We start from the raw sequence: 26085 nt of genomic DNA, 5'->3' as shown, positions 1-26085 counted from the left end.
ATATGTACATATAGTTTAACCTAAATAAATATTTAAAACTATATAGATAGATATTATTCTCTTCTATTATTTAAAATAGTTTTAAACATTTTAAAAGTTCATTAAATATCGTTTATGTTGTCACTTTTATTTTGACGTTATTGTACTAGGATTCGCTGAAAAAAGAAGAAAATATCTGCGTTTTAAATATTTACAATTTCAACAGAGCTCTATTTAGTTCTTTACATCAATAATATTTTGTTACAAGCTAATTAAACTGCTTTTATTTTACTGCTGTTTATATAACATCTATCACTGTGGTGGCTGCCAAGGCTCAATTTTCGGTTTTGTAGTACTGTAAGGCATATAAGCTTGATTAGTACCACTTAAATTTGGTTTGTGTTCCGCCATCCATTTATATTTTGGTCGAGAGGGATCTTTATGTGGTGGTAAATCTGTTTTATAATGCAACCAACCAAACCATTCTGCTGGAACTTGTGAGCCATCATAATTCAATCCAACTTTCTCTGAATAATTTACCCATCTATTACGACCTATTAAAAATGAAATAAACTAAGTGACAAAGTACTGGTATGTTTTGTTAGAATTCAATTTGTAGAAATCTTACATATCTAAAAATGAAATGATACATACATTTTTTATATTTTCTCTAATGGATTTCAACACATCACTATTATTATATGTTAAATTAGCACTTACCTACAAAAAATGTGTTATTCTCAAAATATCGATTTCCAAATTTATCCACTCCAACCAGCGTCCCAGTTCTCAGATCATCCGTTCTATCAAAGATGTGTAGAATTTTAAAGTAAATATATGTTATGAAATTGATAAAGATTTAAATAACATCTATAGTATTATTTAAAAAATTTTTTGCAATAAATATCTTTGAATGACAATATCATACACACACAACACTTTAGAACAATCATAAAAGTTTAGGACTAAATACACAACACAAATTACACAACACTAGTAGTTAATATGTATTAAATGTTCAAAATATACATATGTTTAAATAATGTAACATACAATTTCTAGTAAAAATTAACATAATAATTAACCTGTAAAATGTTTTAATAGAATTAATAATTCCACCATTTTCGCGTATTATACGGAAAACCGTGACAAGTTTATCCAATCCCAATAATTTTGCCATATTTACTTCCAATCTAGCTAGCTGGTTGATGCTCCGTTGGTGGTTTAGTGCAGTTGTGGCTCAGAGGACCAGTTAAGCTAGTTCATACGCCATTCTGTGTCTCATATTTTTATAGTTAGGAGCGCAGCTCCAATAATAATTGTGGAGTAAGTAGTATAGAAGAGGGGATTGTGCAGTATTCTTCTACCACGCGATACACGGCCGTCTTTCACAATAGGCGTGCCTATCTGTGTCGGGCTGTGTTCAGTTAAGCAAGATGGAACGAACTAATGGAGGAAATGCATGAAATACAGGAATTGGAACTAATGAATTCCTGTATTTCCTGCATTTCCTCCATTAGTTCGTTCCATTTTGCTTAACTGAGCACAGCCCTGTGTTCAGTTAAGCAAAATGGAACGAACTAATGGAGGAAATGCAGGAAATACAAAAATTCATTAGTTCCAATTCCTGTATTTCCTGCATTTCCTCCATTAGTTCGTTCCATCTTGCTTAACTGAACACAGCCTCGGGCTCGTACTCAAGATGTTATAAAACTGGTGTTATTTCTATCGCTACCGCTATTCCTTCCATTGTGCAAGGGGCTTTAGCCGCTACAAAACCGAACCGATTGGTTGATTTCCCACCATAACTTTTTTTTTCACAAAAGCGGAATGAAAAGTTATAGTGAAAAGACAACCAATCAGAATAATTTTGTTCCGTATTTCGTTCCAATTGTGTACCATATGACCGAAAGAGTATAAAAATTCAGAACGGAATAGCTCCAATAGCTCGTTTATTTCCGACTAAGTGACTTCCTATAAATTTTTTCCGTTCTATTTTTTCGATCTGTTTGTGATCGTGCCCTGAGAAGTGAGAAATTTCACAGAATGGCGTATGGACTAGCTTAACATGTCCACTGAGCCACAACAGCACCAAACCAAACCAAAGAAGTGAGAAATTTGTTACAATTGACAAGTTTATCACGTGAATAATGAATAAAACAACATTTACGTCGATTGTTGAACAAAGTATACGATTGCGATTACGATATAAAAACACAATTTCTACGAGACAGAAACAAAAACAAACTCCGTCTGAATATTGCCTACAGCTTGTTAGGTACTTGTTCTTTTGTTTGCTCAATTTAAAACTATACATAAACATGATACTTATAAATACACACATATATTATACATATATATACTTATATGACATATGTAACCCTAATCCTGTAAATCCTAGATTTTACAGAACACATACCTAAAAAAAAAAAAACGTTTATAGGATTAGGGTTAATATTTTTTGTAAAATATTTTTTTAATTAAAATAGTAATTATTAAAATCAATAAAGAAATATTTATTCATATTTCTGCAATATTTTGTTGATTCACATAGTTTTACCAAACATTTGGTATTTGTACAATGTCTATTTTTTAAAGTATTTTTCAGACAATAAGTAAAACAAATATTAAATATATTTAACTATATTTAAATATATCATATATATATATTTTTTTTTTCTATCTATTAAATAAAGTAATATCACTAAATATTTTAAAAGTGCATCAAATAAAAATATTTTATCAAAAAAATTATTTCAAATTATATAGTTCTTCTTTTCAGGAAAAATGATTATGAGAACTTTCTGTGTACTTTATTACTGCCTCATGTAATTAAATCAGCAGCATTTGCTATACGTGCATTTAATGTTGAAGTAGCTCAAGTAGAAGATCAAGTGAGTGATGGTAAGATAGGAACTATGCGACTACAGTTTTGGACAGATGCTCTGAATGATGTTTACAATGGTTATCCGCCAAGAAGTCCTGTAGCACTGGAGTTACACAGGGTAGATGTTTAAATGCTTTATGATATGTTTACAAGATTGTTGAGATCAGTTGGAAGCTAGAGATCTTTTGCATCTTGTAGATTCTTCAACGACACAAGCTCTCCAAGCATTACTTCAAGCGTTTGATTGACGCTCGCTTAAATAAGTTAAATAGTTCAATATTTGTGAATTTAGAATCGCTTGAGAGCTATAGCGATTATACTATGTCATCGATCTATTACTTGTTGTTAGAAGCACAAGGTACGATGGATATAAATGCAGATCACGCAGCCAGCCATTTCGGCAAAGCACATGGTCTTGTCACTTTGATACGTTCTATACCATATAATGCTAGAAAACGAATTATGGTGTTGCCGCAAGATATTTTACTGAAGAATAGTGTCTCTTTTGAATCCATTTTTCAAGGACAACCAAGTCCAGGACTTAAGGATGCAATATTTGAAGTTGCGTCTTGTGCCAATCAACACTTGGAAATGGTACATTGTTATTTCTTTATAGACTTGTAGCTCAATAGTAGGTTGTTTTATTTCCCTGCACTAGTTCACAGTTTATCTTTTTCTTTCTAATATGGATAAAAAAAGATAGGCTGTGAACTAGTGCAATCACTGCAGGAAGTAAAACAAACCTATTATATAAAAAGATTTAATTAAATTGACTTGAATTTCCAATTCTATGTTGAACTTTAAAATCACCAAACATCATCAATATATTATTTATTGTTTTAGGCTACGTCGCTTAAAAAGGCAGCAAAAAGCAATTTGGATGTAATATTTTTGCCAACGGTTTGTGTGGAAAACTATTTAGAGGAATTGAGGAAAGTAGACTTTAATGTTTTTCATCCAGTACTTCAGAGAAGAAAAGGCACTCTTCCTTTACAATTACTTTGGCGAAAATTATGGTCTTAGTGTGATTAACGATCCAAAATATATTTAAGATAGTATATAAATATACACCAACCATTTCAATATATTGTACTTTTCATAAATGTAGACATGTGTGGTTCAAAATGTGGACTCTGCATCTGCGTCATAGAGCGCAACTCCATGGCTGCGTTCCGTTTCACGCATATGCGCGCATGTATCTATAGTACACGTTACGTATAGTATAGATAAATGCGCGCATATGCGTGAAACGGAACGCAGCCACAGCTATGTGTACCTTTGCTATGTTAAGGTCGAAGCACAGACTTTTACATAATGCATAACGCATAAGATATAAAGGGTCTTCTACAATGAGATATTAGTAATAAATCAGAAGTCAGAAGCAAGAAATTGACCAATCACAGAAGAATAATCGATTGTGATTAGTCAATTTCTTGTGCTTCTGACTTCTGATTTATTACTAATATCTTATTGTAGAAGGCCCTTAAGAGAATTAACCAATCAAAGCTTTTTAGAACAAAAAGTAGTCCATATTCTAGTGATTAAAAAACAGTCTCAGATTGGCTTTTGCTCCTTCCGTGCAGGGGTATGCGCCATATAAGCAAAGAAGAAAAAAGAAGTTGTTGATTGTGTTGCAAATTTTGATGTGATTGAATATACAAATCATTGTTATTCAATAAGTGATTAATACTGCACAGAAAAGTAGCATTGTGTATGTATTGTAAATAGTATTGTAAGTTGAATGAAACTTGACTTTTAATTGCTTTTAATATTTATTTGTTTCGGTTGTAATGTAACCAAAAATCAACTATAAATCATATGTATTCTTATTCATATTTATTTTTATAACATTTTGGTTTATTTCTATATATGTATATATATACAGCATGTATATATATATATACATATGTTTTCTGATGTTTATTTGTTGTATATGCATTTTGTGCAATCTGTAAATAATAAAACATTTCGAAAACATTGAAAAAATTTGTTTAAGGTTATAAGCTATGATATATATTAGGAATGTATATTTTTATCTTATCAAATAATTGTTTGCACTATTTATGTATACACAAGTTTTTGATAAAGAAAAAGTACATAAATCACTGATATTTATTTTAGTTTTAGATTTAAAATGTCTACTACATCACAGAAACACAAAAATTTTGTGGCAGAGCCAATGGGAGACAAACCTGTTACAGAATTGGCTGGTGTTGGAGAAGTATTAGGCAAAAGATTAGAAGCTGCAGGTTTTGACAAGGTCATTAGAACTTTTTAAACTATATATTAATAAGAAAGATTAAAACTTTCATAGTCTAATAAGAATATTTACTGTAATATTTAAAACACATAGAAATATTATTTTAAAAAGTACAAAGTTATACACTTGTGTTATATATATTCAAGTAAAACTTATGTATTAAGAGATTAATATTAAAATGTTTAAAATTTTTTTATATTGAAATATAACTGAATTGAAAAATACCTGTTTATAGGCATATGTAGTATTAGGACAGTATTTAGTGCTAAAGAAGAATAAGGAATTATTTCAAGAATGGATGAAAGATGCCTGCTCAGCAAATGCTAAACAGTCTTTAGATTGTTACCAATGCCTTACAGACTGGTGCGAAGAATTCTTGTAAAGTGATCAAATCGTCATCTGAGGGCTAAGTTGTGTTTAAAAACATATAGATATAAAAATCTTCTAGTCCTCAGATAATAAAATATACATACATATATATATATATATATATATATATATATGTATGTATGTATATATGTAGGTTTTATAATAATCACTTTATTTTATTATAAAGGTGAAATAAACGATTAACTTTATTATAAACAAGGTATTATATGGATACAATATAATGAATGATCTTAACAATCTCTCGCGCTACGCTATCTTACACGTCTTTGTGAACTGTTCTCGTCGATGGCTACAGACTTTTTTCTTCTGGTTGTTGAACTTTCATTGTCACCTCGGTTTTCAATCATGTTTGCGTTTCTTATTTTTGAAATTGTCGGTTGAGTCGTCAACCGATAATCAACAAACATCGCAGAGGTGAGAATCGAAAATATTTATCACTTCGACAATCGCGCAAATGTACAAATTTATCGTGAGATTATCAGTCGTTAAATTCAAAAACAAAAGACAAATTGTTTTTGTAACAATTTTCCATTATATATATAAATTCAAACTGTCATTTTAAAAACGCAACTTAAATTTAGATATAAGATTTTACATCATTTATAAAATGTAAAATATATTTTAACAGTAACAATGTAAACATATTGTATAATTTTGAAGAAGATAGAGTAGCAATATTAGAAAGCATATTTTTATAAAATTAACAACTTTTACTCACTCTTATGTATCATTTAAATGTAACATTGTAATAATTCTTTTTGCTATATTCTATGACGATTAAATCTTCATTAGTTAAATATAAGATTTTAATTATACATATTTATCATTGTGTTAAGCAAACAAATATAAGTGTATATGTATTCAGGATAAAAAAATTCTTTGGCCAGGATTTCTAGCTAGATCATGAGTATAAGATCTGACTATGAGTACACATCACTCTTATTCTATATTTTTGTTGTCTCTACAAATAAGTACAAACATTTATGTACCAAAAGAAAAAATTCTATATAGTGATATATATGGTATTATATATTTGATATATTTAATATATTAATTATAATTAGTTTTATACATAATGTATACTTAACATAATTAAATAATTAATTTTAAAATCGTACAGCAAAGTCTACAATGATTTCTTTGATATAAGTTGCGTGACACCATGGTTATGTTCTAAAATCCCACCTTGGTCACCAAAACCTATAATACACGTGACATGAAATATAGCATTTTAGTAAGCAAGATATACTGCGTTCAATTTGAGAAGAGAAACCGGATGAACGAAAACTCGTCCGTTAAACGCACCTTCTTTCGTAGACGTAGAATATATAGACTGCGCGGTTGGCTGAAAAGATGTCTTCATTTTTTGAGTCTTCAAGTCTTTAAAAAGTCAAGTCAAAAAATGAGAATTGCTGTGGTGGGTTGTGCTCATGGCGAGTTAGAAATTATTTACGAGACTATAGAAGAAATAAGAAATAACTATGAGATAAATATAGATCTGCTTATCTGCTGTGGCGATTTTCAAGCTACGAGAAACTTAACCGATCTAGAATGTATGGCTGTACCAGACAAATACAAGGATATGTGTACATTTTATAAGTGAGTTGATGGGAGTATTAAAAAAATCATGTTAATATCTATTGCAATATAATTTGTCAGTGTTCCAATTATTACATTTGTTTTCAAATTTTTTTGAGTGAATAATTTTTTATATGCATTTACCTATAAATAATTTTTTTAATATTTAATTTTAATTTTTCAAAGGTATTATTCAGGTGAAAAGAAAGCTCCTATATTAACTATTTTTATTGGAGGCAATCATGAAGCATCAAATTATCTTCAAGAACTGCCATATGGAGGATGGGTTGCTCCTAATATTTATTATCTTGGATATGCAGGTGTAGTGCATGTAGCTGGAATCAGAATTGCGGGACTTTCAGGCATTTATAAAGCTCAGCATTATATACAAGGACGTTATGAAAAGCCCCCATATACCAGCACAACAATAAGAAGTGTATATCATATTAGAAATCTAGAAGTTTATAGGTTAAAACAGGTAGATAATAATATAAATTAACTATTATATATTTATATGAGATATTAATAAGATTATATACGCATTTTTATATTTATTACATACAATATATACACATATAGTTATTTTTTATCTGAAGATGGTTTTTGAGTTTGAATTGCATTAGTCATTTTTATATCGACATTTCACAAACATTTCAGTTCACTTCATTAGGATTTCATCATAGGGATAGTATCAGGTTGAAACCTTCTTCAGATATTAATGTAGCATATTGTGGAAGCATCAAATATTAGTTATTTTTTATTATTTTTAGCTATCTGGTAAAATTGATATTTTTTTATCGCATGACTGGCCTGCAGGAATAACAAAATATGGAAATGAAGATACACTGCTCAAACAAAAGCCATTTTTTAAGTGAGTTATTTATAAGGGCCAAAGCATAGACTTTTGCATAGTGCATAACACATAAGACAAAAAAATCAACTAATCTAGCCTTCTATTCTCATACCTACTTCTCATTCTAAATGCTTTGGTTGATTCTCTTATATCTCATGCACTATGCAAAAGTCTGTGCTTTGGCTCTACCTTAACAATATGTGATAATACTCCAAGTGTAATGCAAACTTGTATTTTAACATGTTTTAATATTGAGTTAATATTTTTAACACTAAATCAAAATTAAATATCATATAAGTTGTAATATATTACATTGTTGTTTTAGAAATGATATAGAAAACAACATACTCGGCAGTGAACCATGCATGGATTTATTGCAACTTCACTATCCAGTTTATTGGTTCTCTGCACATATGCATTGTAAATTTGCAGCGATTATTTCTGAGAACAAGCAAGGTGGAGCACGAGTAACAAAATTCCTTGCACTGGATAAGTGTCTGCCAAAACGAAAGTTTCTTCAAGTGCTTCCAGAGATACCCTTCGAAGGTCAGATAGAACTGAGCTACGACTTGGAATGGTTGACGATACTATATTTGACAAATCATTTGTTGAGTGTCAAAGGTTATAATCACTACATGCCTGGACAGTATAGCAGCGATAGGTTGAAATACACACCCACTCAGGAGGAGAAACAGACAGTATATGAAAGATTTAACTCTGATTTGCGAATTCCTCTTAACTTTACACAAACTGTCAAACCGTATGATCCGTGTGACATAAATACTCAAGTCGAACATCCGCAATTACTGATAAACAAACAGACAACTCAATTTTGTCAAAAGTTGGGCATTGATGATCCGTTCGTATTACTGCAAATAATAGCAGGTTCCACGAAGGACGACAAATTGAATGAATCAGTAGAAAGTGACTACAAGTTTGAATCTATAGAAACCTCATTCAACGAAGAAACTTCGATAAAATCATCGCCCAAGAATACCGACGAATATCAAGATTTAAGTTATACGGACATCAGCAAAAGCACTTTAGAGAATAGCGTTATTAATTCGACCACGGATTCATCTTGGATAGAGGACAGTGAGTAATAATATTCACAAAATATTTTTGTAATTTATAAATTTTATTCTACAGTTGTTACTAAATTATAAATTTCAATTATTTAAAATAATATTATTAAACAACGTACTGTCAATTTCGTTTTGCAGCTCAGGGAGAATACTCTGAACCACCAACCGAGCCAAATTATAAAAAATTCAAGCGAAGAAATTATTCCATATATTCTAATACGTTATAACTCGGCTAGTCTTTTATTATTAATTAAATATATTTAATATTGTCTTTTTTCTGCCACTCTTGTAGAAATGTGTGAATTGTAGATAGAAAATTTTTTTTACATAAAAATAATATACAAATGTAGCAATATAGAAAAACAATAAAACTGAAACAGGAATCTATATCTTGTACAAGGCTGTTTTATTGGCTCTGCTTTTAATCAAATGGCCCGTACGTCTTGCGACGAACTTAAGACAATTTTAAATAATTTGTGTTTTCGGCCGGTATAAGTTGAATCGATTTGCCCAATAATGTCATTAAACGATCTAGGAGCGATTCAATTCGTATCGATTGAAAATACTATAAAACTACTAAATATTAGTACAAATGTTATACAAATGTTTTCTACAAAGTTTAATCCTGAGGCATAGAAAAAGAACTGTAATGAAAGAAATGTAATGTTCTCTTATGTATAAATCTTTTCAGATACACTAAAAAAATAAGTTTGTAGAGATAACTAAATAAAAGTAATATTATGCACACAAGCTGCAATTATTTATTGTAATTTTTGTTTAACTTCATCAGGAATGTGACTTAAATACCATTGATGTGACTGACTGGGTGCAGTAGCCAATACACCCCTTGTATTTCTATATATTATTTCTGGATTATATGAATAGCGTTTACCATGAAAATCAGTTAAACTACCGCCAATTGCATGTAAAATAGCTTCAGGAGCACAAGTGTCCCACTTCTTACATCCAGAACTCGCAAAGACATAAGCATGAGCTTTTCCTTCCAATAAGAGGATTACCTAAAAATAAATATATGTGTTTCTATATAATTATATAACAATAAGTTTTAGTTATATTTAGAATAACTGTACATAAAATGTGACAAAAATCATGTTTAATGACTAATAATTACCTTATACCCTGCTCCACCAACACATATTACCTCATCAGGATTCAGAGATTTTATTGCATTCTGAACAGTACTGTCAGAATGTGACCTGAAAATAGAAAAACAATATATCTAACATTTAATATATAATAAAATACTAGATGTGTTAAAATTATTCTTTACCGAGTAGTTGTAATTATCTTCTTTCCATCTGGAGGTGATTTTGGCACAAATCCTCCAAATCCTGCACCATCAATACCCCATAATGTGCGACCATTTTCAACATACATACCAGTTTCATTTTTATAATAAGGTTGATGTATTACACCTCCAACTGCCCTTTTACCAATTGCCACACCAATTAATACTGTGACATGCTCTACCAATCCTTGTGTAAATTCTGCTGTACCTGTAAAAGATATTTTATAAATATTGAATAATTTTTTGTTCATAATTTTTTTACTTTTATTATAAAATACATAAAAAATTGAAATTAAGAGAAAATATCTTAAGTCTATAGAATTGCCCGTTACTTTCAAATCAAAGTACCATCTAATGGATCTACCCAAACACATATATCCTTAAGATTGATGTTTTCTAATTGAGTAGGTAGTTTCAGCTGCAAGACTTCTTGATCAGCTTCAGTAATAATCCACTCAGGTGATACTTCATAACAAGATAGCTCTTCCTCACCAATAATCCTAATATTTGGAAACTGATGACTAAGTGAAGCTATAATACATTGTTGGGCACAACGATCTGCTTCTGTTTGTAGATCATTTTTACCCTTTTCCACAATGTTTAATCCTCCTCTACTCAACACATCCCGAATTATTTTGCCAGCTTGTACTGTAACAGATACGGAAGAAGCTATTATACGTGTTAAAAGAGCAGCACTTTGATGAGCCATTTTACATGAAATCTTTTCAGTATGAAAAAATGGTGTAAATTAACATATTTATAATATTATGACGGGCGCCTTCCATCTACGTACACAGGCGACACTGGGTGCGTTCAGACAACTCAAGCTGCGAATGGGCTGCCTTGTGTAGCCCGCAAGCCACAACTGCACCAACCAACCAACTCAAGCTGCGTTCCGTTTCACGTATATGCGCGCATTTATCTATACTATACGTCACGTGCACTATAGATAAACGCGTGCATATGCTTGAAACGGAACGCAGTCATGAAAAGGTACCTTAAGTTAGCGGTTAGGGCAATTATAAACCAACCCTTAAATTAATGGCGTTCCTCCGTGTTTCTCGTTCCTCGATCTAGCATTCCACATTCCAGGCTGATTCCAGGCATAGCTCTGTGTCTACGCGAGTCATCGATTTTCTAAACAAGTTTTAAGTTATCCACTACAACTGCAACAAGAAACGATGAACGGAACGATGTCCATGGTGAGTAAATTTGCTCGTATTTTTTCGTGGGATATATGATCAACCGCAACTAACCTTTTGCGAGGAACAATGGCGGCCATAAAGCATAATTTTCCTAGAGTTTGTATCAATTTCTTTTTGTATTATAGTTTTACATATCTGTTGAAATAAGTTGCATTATATTGTACAAGTAGATACATAATAAGAAATACAAGATGTATTAATAGTTTTTATATATAGTTCAACATCTATATAAGTATACAATAGAAGTTATATGTATATGTATATAGGTATGTACATGTGAAGTGATATATATATATATATATATACATATACATTAACACATCTGTAATGTGCAATATTATATATTAAATAGTTTTATTATTTTATTTACTTTATAAACAATGAATATCTGCAATAATTTTTAACTAGTTTTTCTGTTTTCTAGAATGTTTTGTGATATTACATTCAGTTTTGTTATTATTTTTTTTATTTATAGGCACCTACATCACAAAACAACATGGAGCCTCCAGCGAAGAAGAGCAAAGTAGAAGGTAAATTGCTAACACAGTCGAAAAGTCATTATGCCTATGAGAACTCAATATAAATATAACTGTGCTAATAGGAGAGAAACACAATGAACACATACAACAGCAAGTGTTAATATGTATATATTAAGAGCGAGAGAACATGACAAGGAAAATATGTACAATAGTTTAGGACACTCAGGTGCTAGTTTTCTGTTAAAAATGCTGCCAGAGCATAAAAAACTGCAGAACGTGTATGTTCAGAAGCAGTTTATAAGTTTTTGTAGGCTAGGGTAAATAGATGATGATTGTGTATGGGGCTTAAATCACACTAATGTATGGTTGTCCTTCTGTTCTGAGATGTTACAGTGGAGAGACAGTACAGAATCCGTGGCCTACAACTCAGCTGATCATGTGTGTGCGCCAAACAAAGAATGAGAACGCTACATTCGTTGAACAGAACAAATCAGAGTTTAACAAACTCCTACTGATACTGCATCTATTGCCGAGTACCAAATAAGATGTGTACTTTAGATAGGTCAGCATTTTAGGGTTTATAGTTTCTCTATTTCTAATTACAAGCCTCTCTCACATGAATAGACAATATTTTTATTTTATTATGTGAATAAATAACAAATAATACTTAATATTTTGTACTTAATACTTTGTATTAAGATATGTGAGTTATTTTATTAATTAAAAATCGGCAAAACTTTAAGATTCTTGGATAGCGGTGAAAGATATCTTGGGTGATGACGTTGAAACGAAACGAGAAAATTATACATCTGATGAAAGTCATCTGATTTTCTCTGAAATAAAGGAATTTTTGTGCTTTCTATTCTAAATCTATTTGTAATCGAGAGAACACATTTGTAAAATATTTCGAAAATTTCTTTTGTTTTCGCACAAGTATATACCTTTATAATAATGTCAAAATTAAATGAACTTGTGAATCTGTTTTGACAACTTCCAAGTAAAACCGAAGAATTATTACATTGTATTACAATTCGATCGATATATTAGGAATATTTTATGAATGAGTCGTCTCTTTGTAAGTGGATTTTTATGAAAAGATTCTTTTATTTTAACGTAAATTGGATGAATTTCACATGTGTAGATTTTTCTCACTTCTGACGTTACAATTCAAGAATCCCATAGCGACTATCAAAGAGTCTTAATGCATATATAATTGTCTTGTGGAATTATTGAAAAATTGACTAATACTTCCACTTGCAAGTCTCAAAATATATAGAGGCTTGTAATCAGGAATGGCAATGGCGAAAAGAATGTATTATGTTAGTTAAATGTATCACATATCTATTTTTACATGAGATGATAATGAAGTAAATAAATCTCAGCACTTGGATGCCGATATAGCCAGTAATAGTGATTTAAAAATCTATTTAATTTCTCAAATATTTTTCTCAGATATTTCTCAAAATATTAATAAATACATAGTAATGTATTATCAACTTTTATTACTTTTTTTGTAGCTTTATTTTTGCATTTTTTATTCTATTATTTTTATGCAAAGTGCGCGCTGATTTGAGGCAATTATAACGATGTCCGAGTGTACGTGCTATATATATAGGTACTATGTGAAAAATTGTTTACGAACATAAAATTTTGAGAGAAAGAATCACGTCGTATATATAATTTAATATTATTGAAAAGATATATTAAATCGTAATTCTAACATTCAATCATGGGAAAAAATTTACATGTGTCTGTGCATTGTCTGAGATCTCGCCATTGCCACATATAAAGTGTTAGGCTGAGAAAAGTAGTAGGTTGGAAAAGGCAAAAACTACGAATATGGCGCAGATAATGCACTGAGAGTATTCTCCTTTGCTTTGTGCTTCCAGATTTGTGCGTCGCTTCAATCTCGGATAATTTGCGCACAACCGTCATTGCTCAGCCCAGAACATGGTTAGCTGTAAATCGATCGTGACTAAACGAAACTTTGAGTCCTTTTAATTCACGACAAGTCAAATTGACTTCTGTTTTTTTTTTTTCTGTTTCTGATTTCTGTTTCAGAGACTAGCAGACTAAATTGGTTATGAAACCTAATCTAATAATGAATAGTCTGAGATTTTTGGGGCTGATTGTGTAAAGAGTAACTAAAAAGTTCAAATTTAATGATGCTTTTTTTTCTGACCGAATGTTTGATCAGTTTAATGAATACTTCAAATGAACGTTTGATCCATTCATTTTCTCTTGCAAGTTGTTTTATCGCTTGTGAAAAAATTTCTTGTGGTCTTCCGATCTATACTTTGTTTCTTCCGATAGCATGCATCAGACGAGAAATTTCTCCGTTTCGATGTCTGCACAAATATATAGTTTAACATAGATGTGTACTTTTTGCATATATGCTCTACATTCATATACATGTACACACTGGCACATACATACATACATACTTACATATTTATTAATAGAGTTGCAATATTCCTTGATCGTTTTAATTTCTGTAAACTTACAGTTTGGAGGACGGTTTTATCATAGCAGCTTCTGGCACGGCGTCATGGTACTCCCGTGTTAAGAACGATATTCCGCAATACGAATAAGAATAATGCGCCCGTATACCCGAATGCGACTAATAGAAGTTTTACTAGCCTAGGGCAAATAGGTTGTCAAGACGTTACATGTATTCATAAATGTGTATTTCTATATATTTTATACATATATATTTTATATTCTTCTTGTCAGGAAGTATATGTAAAAATATATGTAAAATATTCCCCGAAGACTAATCAACTTTTTTGCGATATTACTACTTGTAGACATCTTATTCATTAAATGAATTAAAAATATTAAGTTTTTCAAAATGGTTTGTAAAATTGAATTAAAACAACTAGATTTTATTTCATTTATACAATTATATTTTATAATTAAAGAAACAACAATAAAGTTTTGTTTCTGTAATTGTGAAATATAATTGCCACCCGAGAAATAATTGATAATAAAAAAAAAATTTTTTAATCTGTCAATTGAATGAAAGACTATATGGTGGCATAACTTCTTAAAAAAAGATGTTTAAAATATTTATAATATTTATCTCCTTAATGCAAGTAATTTTAACTTGTTATTTCTTCACAGGAAGTGCATCAGAGTTCTTGCCAGGCCCTATATATGATCTCAACCAAATTGGTCAGGTTGTTGCTGGTATGTATAATGTAACACTATATTTGACTTTTTTATTAAAGTATTTTGATTCGTTTTAACCCTAGAATACACATCCTTTTTTCGAAAATATATGGAGTACGAAAACTTTCAAGTTGTACTGTTCTGCCTGTGATCAATCAGTTCTTACTTGAAACACGTAAAGTCGAAACGTCAGACTAAACAAGATAACTATTATAGTTTTATGTCAAAGTATTAAAGCTCGTGATAATGTACAGTTTTAGTCTGACGTTTCGAATTTACGTGTTTCAAGTAAGAACTGATATATATATATATATATAAAATACCCAATTTACTTTCTTATAAAATTTAAAAAATCCATTGTGAAAAAGAAATCTTGACCAAGAGTCAAACTTGGACTTCTCGCATTCCGTGCAGACGCTTTCCCAATTTGGTCACCAAAGCATTTTGATGTCCGTTTTAGAATTTTATATATCGAAACTGTATCCTTTAAAGATAAACGTGACACGAAAAGTAATCTGAAACGTAAGTTGTAGAAAAACAAATAACAAATATAAATATTTAAACTTGATAAATGATATTTCTTAAATTGCATAATATTGATTTTTGAAGACACTCCACCATTTTATCATTACAATTTGGCTTAAATTCGTAATCATTTAAATATTTAACTGAACCATTCTAACGCATTGATAAAGACCAAGATACAATAATCGAAACGTCTGTTCTTATGAAGACACTATAAAAAACAATATCATCTTTCGGCAATTATTTCATTCTATATTAGATTTAACTTGTTTTATATTACTATCTGAAGACCTTTGTTAGACCGTAAGAAAAGATTCATACATAAAAAAACCGTGTGGCATTTCTCAAACGTCACATGCATATTCTAGGGTTATAAGAATTTGCAGATGATGTATTAAGTTTATTGTGACATTTTTTCTAAGTCAATCCAATTTAAGTAATTTTGAGCATTGACACTGTGGATTTCGTGGACATTTTGCTGATAAGATCTGATTAAAAAAAAAAAAATGTTTTGTTCACAATTGTATATTATATCAATTTAAACTGCATCTTTTCCGATTTTGTTCTGTAGGACCTGGCGCTAAATATCTGACACTGCCCGGAATACTAGGCGCTGGCCTACCAAAAATCACATCTGAACAACAGGATACAGTAAACAGAGCAAAAAAGTATGCAATGGAACAAAGTATTAAGATGGTCCTCATGAAGCAGACTCTGGCTCATCAACAACAGGTAATTTTCAAATCATATCTAATGTTTTACATATATTTAGTCCATTGTGTCATTCTACATATTTCATTATTATGTTTTTATAAATATACATATGTAGCATGCAATTTTTTATATCTAGTTATTTATTTAAATTATAAAGTTTTAAGAAAGGATGCCAAAAGATAACGAGTAAAACAAAATCGATGTTTTTTATTGTCTTATTAAAAAGTTTCATTATCAAAGATAATACGTTTCATAAAAGTTTACTTCGAAGTTAAAAAAAAATTAAAGGCAAAATGGCTAGAAGTAGATGTTTCTCTGCGGTTCTTCCCCACTATGTGTCGTTTTTCTCCGGCCTCGGACCGCTTAATTGATCATACAGTTGGATTGAAAAAGCTACGGACTGAGATTGAAAGAGAGAATCGCGTGCAATAGCGGAGGAGAGCTGAATGAAAATTTTTTTCTTTAACTTTTACGCAAAATTCAAAGTTGCTTAGTATATCATTTCAAGAGCGCTTTATTACGTTGTTCGATGTCGTCGCAATTATTTGTGTCAGATATTCAGAATCCAAAGAGAGTTGGCACCTATATTAAAAAAGACTTTCTTTATTATTTAATGTCTTAATTGAATGAATATTTTTGAATATTTTTAAATCTTTTTTTCTATCTATTGCTAACAATGTATAATGAGTTGTAAACTTGAGTTGTAAACAATTAAAATGTCCAAGGTATATTAAGAACAATATAACTATTAAAGAAATATAGTATAACGTATTAAAACCAGTTTATTTTTCTTCGACCCGTTATTCTGGCATCTTACACTCAAGACCTTTCTTAAGAATATACACAATGGATTACATATTTTATCTAAATTGTATAGAAATTGTATCTCTGTTTAGCTCTTTGCCAATTATATAATTGTGATAAATAAAATACATATAAGTTTAGTGTACACAAACCTAAGATAGCTCGTCCCGCCGAATTGTGTTGATAGCTATACAAAGATTAAAAAAACAAATTTAACATTGGAACTTAACTCTGATTGGTTGATTTTTTCTCTCCGCAGAAGAATAAGTTGGTCCTGCGGCAGCAAGTTTTATTGCTCATGTGCAGGTTAGTGTCAATTGAATCAAGAAAGAAATGATAAATCCGCCTTACAATCCTAAACATTTATCTGAGTTGGTTTACCATTTAAAAGAAGATTAGATATCTTATGATAGTAGTCGGCGGGAGCAGAGCTGTAACAACGCGAAGGAACACAAGTTTTTTTGTAAATGCATAAATACTTAAATCATTCTTAACATATACTTTTGAGCTCGACTATGCTTTTTTTTGTGAAAAATAATAGAAACTTGACCTTTAAATTACATAAAATCTTAAGAGATGTATTAAAAAAAAAAAACTATTTTTTCAAACTATTTTTTATATTTATATATTCTTGATAAGAGAATTATTGCGAATTTATTTACACTGCAACTTTAAATAATTATTTTTATAATAGTAAGAAAATTAGAAAGATTCTCTTCTGTAGCAATACAGTTTGTATTGCTTAAAGAATTTTATATTAAACTTTATAAGATTTATAAATTAATAATTCAGAAAGGTTGAGCACAAAAGTTAGATTGGTAAAAGAGCTTGGGGAGAGGGGGGAGGGTTAGTCGAAATCAATGAGATACAGTATTTGGAAATGGGAGAGGGATCTCCCCCATTTCCAAATCTAGGATAATAGAAGGCCTTTGGTCCTTTGTGTTGCAGCAAATGGCTAGTCAACGGAATCAGGTGCAAAGACAGCAGGCTCTCGCTCTCATGTGCAGGTTTGTTTGTTCATTGCCTTAGCTTTCGAAACTTTGTGTGCAAGATCCACCAATGTAATTTAAGAATGAGAGAAAAAATCTTACTCAGATAGTTTATTATTTTTTAAATGCGTTCTTAATTTTTCTACTCTTGGTGATTAAATGATAATAAAATTGAATACTTAAAAAAAGGTAAAGATTTACGCACGTGCGAAAATTTTCTATTTTTAGAAAATCTAAGAACCACCAATACAGTTTTTAATCATATTAGTAAATCATAAAAATTTGTTTTCTATATCTTCCAATGTGCTACTCACCATTTCTGAATATTCCATAGCTAATATATTGTTACTTTTTTTCTATATGTATACGCATATCGTTATCATAAATATAATATATAATACGCGTTCATAGTTTATTAGTATCGTTATACTTTCTGTTTATAACAATTGTTTTGTTATAAGCACACAATCTCATTAGTTTCTTATTTATAAACGATTTCTGATATATTATGTATTTACACATACAGCACGGTTTCTATATTCTCATCGTTCTTTATTCTCACGAAGAAGGGCTTTTATGTTTTATTCCTATTATGCTGTTATCCCACTGTCGACTGTTACAGGCACTCGCACGCTAATCGCGCATGTTATTTCGTTTTGTGCAAGAAACGTCTTGCCAAAGAGTAGGAAAATACAGGCGAGGCGTGAGAACAGCGAGTTTATAGATCTGAAGAATATAGAAACTCTACTGTAGATTTCAACGATTTCAGCGAATTATTTTTTATTTGACTTTGCTAGGGATGCAGCCTTCACTTACTCGAATTTAGCGGACACTGTATTGCATGTATAATGTTTTCGACTGGAGCGGGCTTAATCCTTCTTAGAGCGATTAAAACCTGCTCCAATCGAAAAAGCTAAAAGTTAGTAAACATATAGCAGGTTTTCCTCACTACTCAACTCGTCGGGACCGAATAATGGCTTTTGCACACTAGACGCGATAACGATACTAGACGATGAACAATGAGCGATATCTGATGGGACATCGCATCGATTTTCACGATAGAAGTGACATTCGAAAAAATAATTGGATCGCGTTGATTGGATCTCATCGTGTTCGGTCTGCAAAAGCCATAACTTGTACGACTCAAGTGTCTTCTTTATTATTTGACAGGAGTTATGTTTAACATGCGTATATAAAAGTTGAGTTTGTTCTGCGCATGAAAAATCAATGTGACTGTAGCAGGATAGGAGCATAAGAGGAGAACACAGACTGGAGCGAATTACTGCCATGTTAACAAACAAGTGCAAATCACTTGAATGATGCAGAGTTGAGTCAAGCAGAATTCGACTGTACATACATCGATCACTTGCAAAAAATTTTTCTGATCTAAATATAAATATTGTCATATTTTTTACAATAATTAAAGGAACACTTGATAATTCTTCAAAAACTAGGCAAAATTCAAGTAGCTGTAACTTCGTCAAAAATTATCACAATCTAAATCTTAAATAAGAATTTAAAATGTGAGGTTTTGATTAGTACAAAACGCAGTATTAAATTGGTTTTGCGATAAGTGAAAGAATACGATTTATTTTCAATCGTCGGTAATTCTTTAACAGCAGTTGAAAGAGACGCACATAAGAGAAACATTTTTTCCCTCTCGCAAAATCGATGCAATTCCGTGTTTTGTACATAATTATTCTAGTGCATGTGATTAATATGCAGATTCAAATAAAATATTTGCACTAAAAAATCCAGTTGTGCGTTAAATCGATAACAAATGTAATATAATTGTATAACAGGGTTTATGTGGGCAGCATTAGTTTTGAACTAAAAGAGGACACGATCAGGCAAGCTTTTTTGCCATTCGGACCAATCAAATCGATTAATATGTCTTGGGATCCTGTTACGCAGAAACACAAGGGCTTTGCCTTTGTTGAATATGAGATACCGGAAGCTGCCCAACTCGCATTGGAACAAATGAATGGTGTCATGATTGGTGGCCGCAACATCAAGGTAGCGGGACGTACCTATATAACGAATTTCCTGTCTCCCAGCAATCCTATCATCCCGCCGGAGGTCGGCAAATTTTTATTTAATTCTTTATTCAATACTTATGATCTTCGAGTGAATTGCATCTGAAGTGCATTTTGCTTGAAAATCTTATGAATTCATGTACATTGTTGTATTGTATTTTTCGATACTTATTTTATCTCCTTATTAAACTCTCCCACTATATTCTATGTTATTTGTACATTTATTTAATAAATAATCTAGCAAAATTTAATACAGTATTAGAAAAATTAATATTTTAACAGAAAACATCTTTTTTGTATTTTTCTTAGGTTGTTGGACGTCCGTCTAATATGCCGCAGGCACAATCTGTAATCGATGAGATCACTGAAGAGAGCAAGCATTATAATCGCATATATATTGCGTCAATACATCACGATTTAACGGAGGAAGACATCAAATCAGTCTTTGAAGCGTTTGGGCCAATCACCTATTGCAAGCTTGCACAAGGCAGTTCTCCACATCGGCATAAAGGTTATGGATTTATCGAATACGAGACGATGCAAGCTGCTCTAGAAGCTATTGCCTCGATGAATTTGTTTGATCTCGGTGGTCAATATCTAAGAGTAGGAAGAGCCATAACACCACCGAATGCACTCATGGGACCTCCTAGTGGTACTAGCATGATGCCTACCGCAGCTGCAGTAGCTGCTGCAGCTGCAACTGCAAAAATACAAGCAATGGATGCAGTAGCTAGTAACGCAGTTGCATTAGGTTTGACAAAACTAGGAGCTGCAGCACCACCACTTTTGAATCAGGGTTTGCAAACTTAACATCTTAGCATTTAAATCTACAAGTATAACTAATACTTTTATATAATATAATCAGTTATATATTTTTTTCCATTATTGTAGCACTTCCTGGTGTAGTGCGACCTGCTATCGCACCGGCAACAATAATGGCACCGCCAACGATAGCAACAGTAGCGCCAGTGATACCTCCACCTGGCATAGCCATACCACAAACGTTAACGCGACCTCCCGCTATTATTCAACCGATTCCTGGTCAACCAGTCGTCATACCACCTCCTGCTGTTGTAGCACCTACAATTGTTGGTACACCAGTTGTAAGTATTTTATCAATGTGTTAAGAAAGTATAGAATTAAAAATATGTTGATTTTTGGAAAATTTGTCTTCTTACTTGGTAGATACCAGTTACAACAACTGCGAGTTCGGACATTATGAGGCGAGCACAAGAACAAGCGGCTCATCAGAAACAACAGGAGGAATTACAGAAAAAATTATTAGAAGAAACAGAACCACAGACATTGCAACAACAAGAGAATATGTCTATTAAGGGTCAGAGCGCGCGTCATCTCGTAATGCAAAAGCTTATGCGTAAAGTCGAATCTCGAGTTGTTATTTTAAGAAACATGGTAGCGCCAGAAGACGTGGATGAGACACTGCAAGAAGAAATTCAGGATGAATGCTCCAAATTTGGCGTGGTCGAAAGAGTTATTATATATAAGGAAAAACAGTCTGAGGACGACGATAATGCAGAAGTTATTGTGAAGATATTCGTTTTATTCTCCCAAATGAGTGGTAAATAGACAACGAATATATGTATATATATATGTATAAAAGTTATATACAGGGTCTGAAAAATTGTCTGAAAAATTTTGATACAGCCGAAAAGTGTGAAGATAGATTAGATTAATTTGACCCGAAAAGTCATGTACAATTTTGCAAAATTTGCAATAGTTATTGAATGATTAATTAATACATGTGATCTAATAAGCGCGTGGTAAGCGATAGTCCGGACTCTGTAGGCGTGTATAATTTTCAATTGTGAAAATCAGCTGATCGCGAAAAGCTGTGTCACTCGCCACTCGCTTCTTGCTCTCTTTATCTCTTAGGAGATTGCATGCAAAAAGTCAGTTTTCTTTACAACTGAAAATCATACACGCCTACTAAACTCCGGACCATTGCTTTTCACGCGCTCATGGTTTACATGTATTAATTAATCACTCAATACCTATTACAAATTTTGCAAAATGGTACATAACTTTTCTGTTCAGATTAATCCAATCTACCTTTGCACTTCAGGTGTGTCAAAATTTTTCAAACACCCTGTATATATAAAGTTTCTCAAACTAAAATTATGTCACCATGATAAGAAAAATGTAGGTAGCCTTTATCATACAATTTATTGAAATAGTTTTAAACGTTTTTTCTTTTAGAAGCAGAACGCGCAAGAGATTCGTTGAATGGTCGTTATTTCGGTGGACGACTAGTTAAAGGAGAACTGTATGACCAAGCTTTGTTTGACAATAGTGATTTTTCTGGTTGATGAGCACAGTATTTTCATTTCACTATATATTGAATTTCTGTCCATTTTATTCATATATAAGGAAATTACTACTTCAACTGCCAGTGTGAATTGTGCACGCTGTTTAAATTTACTATTTATAAGATCTTATAGTTGTGAACAGTAAAGAGCAAAAATCGAATGCATACAATATCTCACACAATTCTAACAATAACTCATAATCGAATAATAGCCACAAATTGTAGAATATGCACGGTACAAAAAACCTTGAGAGAAAATAATTCAGAATAAATCAAATAAGAGTCGGATTTATCTAGTATTCTCAAACGTTTTCTTATAAAAAAAAAAGTTAAATTTGATTCTAATCGATTTGTAATTGTAATCTTTGGTAAAGAATCTCCCATTTATTAAATCTTTCAAGAAATAAAATTTTGTTTATATCACCGCGCTAAATTATCTATAAAACTGATAATTTACTTTTCTAATTTGAATGTTAAATATCACTTGTACATGAAGGCAATATATCTCTAATTTACATATATAGAGAACATAACAAAATATAATAAAGTGCGCTTTATTTACAGCTTTAAAAACTGTTTTATTGAATTTTCATAATACGTTCACAAGATTGCATTATCGTGTGTACGTACGCGTACACACACGCGCGCGCGCGCGTACATATATACATGCAGACCTACAATTTGAAGATATAAATTTTTTTTTATCATCCACTATAAAATTATAAATACTATAATGCTGTATGAATACAACATTTAAATTCTAAGATTATTATCCTTATTTTTTATTATTTAATTATAAATACTACAATGCTATATGAATACAACATTTTAATTCTAAGATTATTATCCTTTATATGCATCTTTCGGTTTATAATCTCTACCAGCATTTTTATACTCTTCATAAACTGGGAAATTTCCTGGAGTAGACTGAGAAGTAGATGAAGCAAGATCAGTGTTATTCTTGGAATACTGCTCTTTTAAGAGTTTTGCATTCTTTTTTTTGTTTATTGATAACCGATAATTAGCTTCTGTTTCTTCTTGTGTAGGTGGATTTTTTCTACGATATCTCAACCAGGCTTCCCATTCTGCTGGTAATTCTTGTTCAAAATCATCTTTGTTTACAGGTTCGAAATATCGAGAAGACCTTTTCCGGATAGAATATTTTATATCTTCTTCATAATATTTTGTGCCATAATGATCTTCACCTACCAATTTACGACGAGCAAATCGAGGTTTTAATGACAATATAAAATTGTTCCAAATCAGTTTGAAAACTCCACGTTCTTTACTCATAGTCTTAGACTGCAAAATGAAATAAACATACAAAAAATAACACAAATGTATATAATATTATCAATAAAACAAAACAAATGTGGAGAAAGTAACTTCGGACATATTAATCATTTAGTTTTGCTTTCTCACCTTAAGGTTTTTTTTATAAAAGTCTGCACAATCAATGTTTTTTTGTGCAAAATATATTTAAAGTGAGAGTTCTACAAAGTTTACTAAATTTAAAATTCGTTTTTTTGTATTCTGATTAGTTAAATTTAATTTCACATGATCTGTAGTCTGATGTGAAGTTTAAAACAGACATATGTCTATAGTTTAATGGTGATCTTTAAGGGGTTAGAAAACTTGTATAACTGTCACTGTGTATGTGGTATGTTAAAGCGTAAAATTTAGTAAATATATACATCAGCCTAGTTTACACCGATCGTTTAATACGCGTATTAAGTACTATATTCGTATTAAATCGGCTCGATCTCAATAATGTAAAACAATGTCATATTAAGCTGGTACGATACGTCTTCACGCAATAACGCGCGTGCGCGAAGTTGGCTAATTTAAGGTCGATCTACATTTAAATGCAGACGCAGATCACAAGTTGAGTCTCACGGAATTGGCTTATTTGACCAACGTGATTGGTCAATTTCATGAGATTTGTGATTCGCGTCTCCGTTTTATGGCTGTTTTCCTTTTAGGAGACACAGTCCGACACATTCCACACAAAGCATTCACACGTCGCTTTCCATTTGTAATTGTGATCGACCTCAATCGACGCACTTCGACTCTTCTCGAGAACTGGAAATCACCCCTGTATACATACGCAGACTGAGGATATCCTCTCGTATCCTCTCATTGAACAGAATGTAGATGAGTCGAACCAAAGTTTAGACTTTTGCATAATGCATAAGAGAATCAACCAATTAAAATTTTCCATTTCCCATTCTCACCCCTCATCTTAGAAAGTTCTGATTGGTTGATTTTCTTATGCGTTATGCAGTATGCAAGCTATTTCGGTCTTTAGACTAATATTACATTTGTCGTACGACAACGATTTCAATATATTTAAAATCTTTGTTGTACGACAAATGTAATACTAGCCTTATGCGTTATGTGTTATGCAAAAGTCTGTGCTTCGGACTTTATTTTTATTAGATATTAAAGAGATGGGATGGCAAAACAATTTTACTTTAATGATCATACTCAATTCCAAAGATTTCACTTTAGGTAAGAATATAGAATTAAAAACAAAAGACAAAAATAATTATTACTTTGTTATATTATGTAATATCATACTTTTTATTATATAATATACTATAACTTGTGTGTGTGTAATGGCGCGCTTCAGCACGAATACTTTATTTTATGTACGAATTCGTACAGTGGAAGTTTATTTTCTACGGATTGCTTTTGTAAATCTTTATGTCCACATAGCTTTGTTAATCTCACACTTTAGTATAAATACTCTTACATTATTTTATTTGACATAAATAGACATTTCTGAATGTATAAATTTTTACAAAAAATGCGACATCCTCTTTTTAAATTCCAGACTATACAATGTTTTAAACATTAAAGCAAAAAGTCACGAATAAACTCTACACATAGTAAAAAAAGGAAAACTAGATTTTTGGCGTTTGCTTGACTGTATCAGTGCTTGCCAATCACTAAGTTGCTACGTTTGAAAAATTCGTACTTCTTCCAACTTGGTTTCATCTACTAAGCATTTACAAAAAAATTCTAAAAAGTTCGTAAATAAACCAATGAATTGTTCGTAAATAACTTTCTATCTCTACAAAGTTATATATAACGAATATAATAAATCAATTTATCTGTCATTATTGTATTATACAGCACGTAGACATATTAACAAAGCACTGCTTTTTTTAGAATTTCGTAATTAAATAAATATAAATTTTAGAAAAACGTTCAATATAACAGTAAAAGAAAAAAACTAAAGTTGCGATGCACACATTTTAAATATCTAGCAGTACTTAATTAACAAATTTATTTTTTTGTGTTACAAATGTTATACTATGGACCCCAGTTTATTATATTTTTTTTCATAATTGAATGTTTCTTTTTATTTTATATAATACAAGCGTCTTTTAAAGATTGGTAAACACTGATTTATTTAAAGAAACAGAATTACTTAGTCTTTTATAATTTCTTTCATTTTCTTTCTTTTTTTTTTTGATCTAAGGATCATCA

General features: G+C 31.2%; 7 protein-coding genes across 12 annotated transcripts; 4 read left to right on the top strand and 3 right to left on the bottom strand.

Annotated features, from left to right (window-relative positions):
- Window positions 1-53: 53 nt before the first annotated feature.
- LOC109851942 (probable NADH dehydrogenase [ubiquinone] 1 alpha subcomplex subunit 12) lies at window positions 54-1253 on the bottom strand. Of its 2 annotated transcripts, XM_020422575.1 has the most exons (4): window positions 1065-1253; window positions 700-782; window positions 456-533; window positions 188-334 (listed from the first exon to the last, which is right to left on the bottom strand). In XM_020422575.1, the coding sequence occupies exons 1-4, from the start codon at window positions 1157-1159 to the stop codon at window positions 252-254; spliced, it is 339 nt and encodes a 112-aa protein (XP_020278164.1). In that variant the 5' UTR covers window positions 1160-1253; the 3' UTR covers window positions 188-251. The 2 variants fall into 2 exon arrangements, with proteins under 2 accessions (XP_020278163.1, XP_020278164.1); XM_020422574.1 differs by having other exon boundaries at window positions 54-533; window positions 1065-1247.
- A 597-nt stretch (window positions 1254-1850) lies between these two features.
- Window positions 1851-4241, top strand: LOC109851900 (NADH dehydrogenase (ubiquinone) complex I, assembly factor 6). Its single transcript, XM_020422476.1, has 4 exons — window positions 1851-2257; window positions 2762-2984; window positions 3065-3460; window positions 3710-4241. Exons 1-4 carry the CDS (start codon window positions 2130-2132, stop codon window positions 3887-3889), a joined length of 927 nt encoding a protein of 308 aa, XP_020278065.1. The 5' UTR covers window positions 1851-2129; the 3' UTR covers window positions 3890-4241.
- Window positions 4242-4326: 85 nt separating this feature from the next.
- On the top strand, window positions 4327-5613 carry LOC109851919 (barrier-to-autointegration factor-like). Of its 2 annotated transcripts, none has more exons than XM_020422526.1 (3): window positions 4327-4577; window positions 4988-5126; window positions 5362-5613. In XM_020422526.1, exons 2-3 carry the CDS (start codon window positions 5001-5003, stop codon window positions 5506-5508), a joined length of 273 nt encoding a protein of 90 aa, XP_020278115.1. In that variant the 5' UTR covers window positions 4327-4577; window positions 4988-5000; the 3' UTR covers window positions 5509-5613. The 2 variants fall into 2 exon arrangements, with proteins under 2 accessions (XP_020278115.1, XP_020278114.1); XM_020422525.1 differs by having other exon boundaries at window positions 4329-4598.
- A 1187-nt stretch (window positions 5614-6800) lies between these two features.
- On the top strand, window positions 6801-9740 carry LOC109851935 (lariat debranching enzyme). The gene is made up of 5 exons (XM_020422557.1): window positions 6801-7115; window positions 7281-7572; window positions 7865-7965; window positions 8273-9042; window positions 9171-9740. Exons 1-5 carry the CDS (start codon window positions 6919-6921, stop codon window positions 9257-9259), a joined length of 1449 nt encoding a protein of 482 aa, XP_020278146.1. The 5' UTR covers window positions 6801-6918; the 3' UTR covers window positions 9260-9740.
- Window positions 9420-11127, bottom strand: LOC109851936 (3'(2'),5'-bisphosphate nucleotidase 1). The gene is made up of 4 exons (XM_020422559.1): window positions 10690-11127; window positions 10324-10549; window positions 10165-10249; window positions 9420-10051 (listed from the first exon to the last, which is right to left on the bottom strand). The coding sequence occupies exons 1-4, from the start codon at window positions 11048-11050 to the stop codon at window positions 9794-9796; spliced, it is 930 nt and encodes a 309-aa protein (XP_020278148.1). The 5' UTR covers window positions 11051-11127; the 3' UTR covers window positions 9420-9793.
- Window positions 11128-11367: 240 nt separating this feature from the next.
- LOC109851863 (poly(U)-binding-splicing factor half pint) lies at window positions 11368-22802 on the top strand. Of its 4 annotated transcripts, none has more exons than XM_020422378.1 (10): window positions 11368-11543; window positions 12022-12076; window positions 15149-15214; window positions 16293-16453; window positions 17499-17545; window positions 20031-20244; window positions 20574-21060; window positions 21156-21367; window positions 21450-21843; window positions 22482-22802. In XM_020422378.1, exons 1-10 carry the CDS (start codon window positions 11523-11525, stop codon window positions 22589-22591), a joined length of 1767 nt encoding a protein of 588 aa, XP_020277967.1. In that variant the 5' UTR covers window positions 11368-11522; the 3' UTR covers window positions 22592-22802. The 4 variants fall into 4 exon arrangements, with proteins under 4 accessions (XP_020277967.1, XP_020277966.1, XP_020277969.1 ...); XM_020422377.1 differs by lacking the exon at window positions 17499-17545 and adding an exon at window positions 18188-18246 and having other exon boundaries at window positions 11370-11543; XM_020422380.1 differs by lacking the exons at window positions 11368-11543; window positions 12022-12076; window positions 17499-17545 and adding exons at window positions 14559-14678; window positions 18188-18246.
- A 93-nt stretch (window positions 22803-22895) lies between these two features.
- LOC109851864 (mimitin, mitochondrial) lies at window positions 22896-23991 on the bottom strand. The gene has a single exon (XM_020422381.1). It carries the CDS (start codon window positions 23881-23883, stop codon window positions 23434-23436), a length of 450 nt encoding a protein of 149 aa, XP_020277970.1. The 5' UTR covers window positions 23884-23991; the 3' UTR covers window positions 22896-23433.
- Between the last annotated feature and the right edge of the window lie 2094 nt (window positions 23992-26085).

Source organism: Pseudomyrmex gracilis, unplaced genomic scaffold (assembly GCF_002006095.1).
Source record: "Pseudomyrmex gracilis isolate BER0280 unplaced genomic scaffold, ASM200609v1 scaffold_22, whole genome shotgun sequence".
NCBI classification, from domain to species: Eukaryota; Metazoa; Arthropoda; class Insecta; order Hymenoptera; family Formicidae; genus Pseudomyrmex; species Pseudomyrmex gracilis.
Note: the sequence above shows the minus strand (reverse complement) of the source record. Positions and strands in the feature narration are given on the sequence as shown.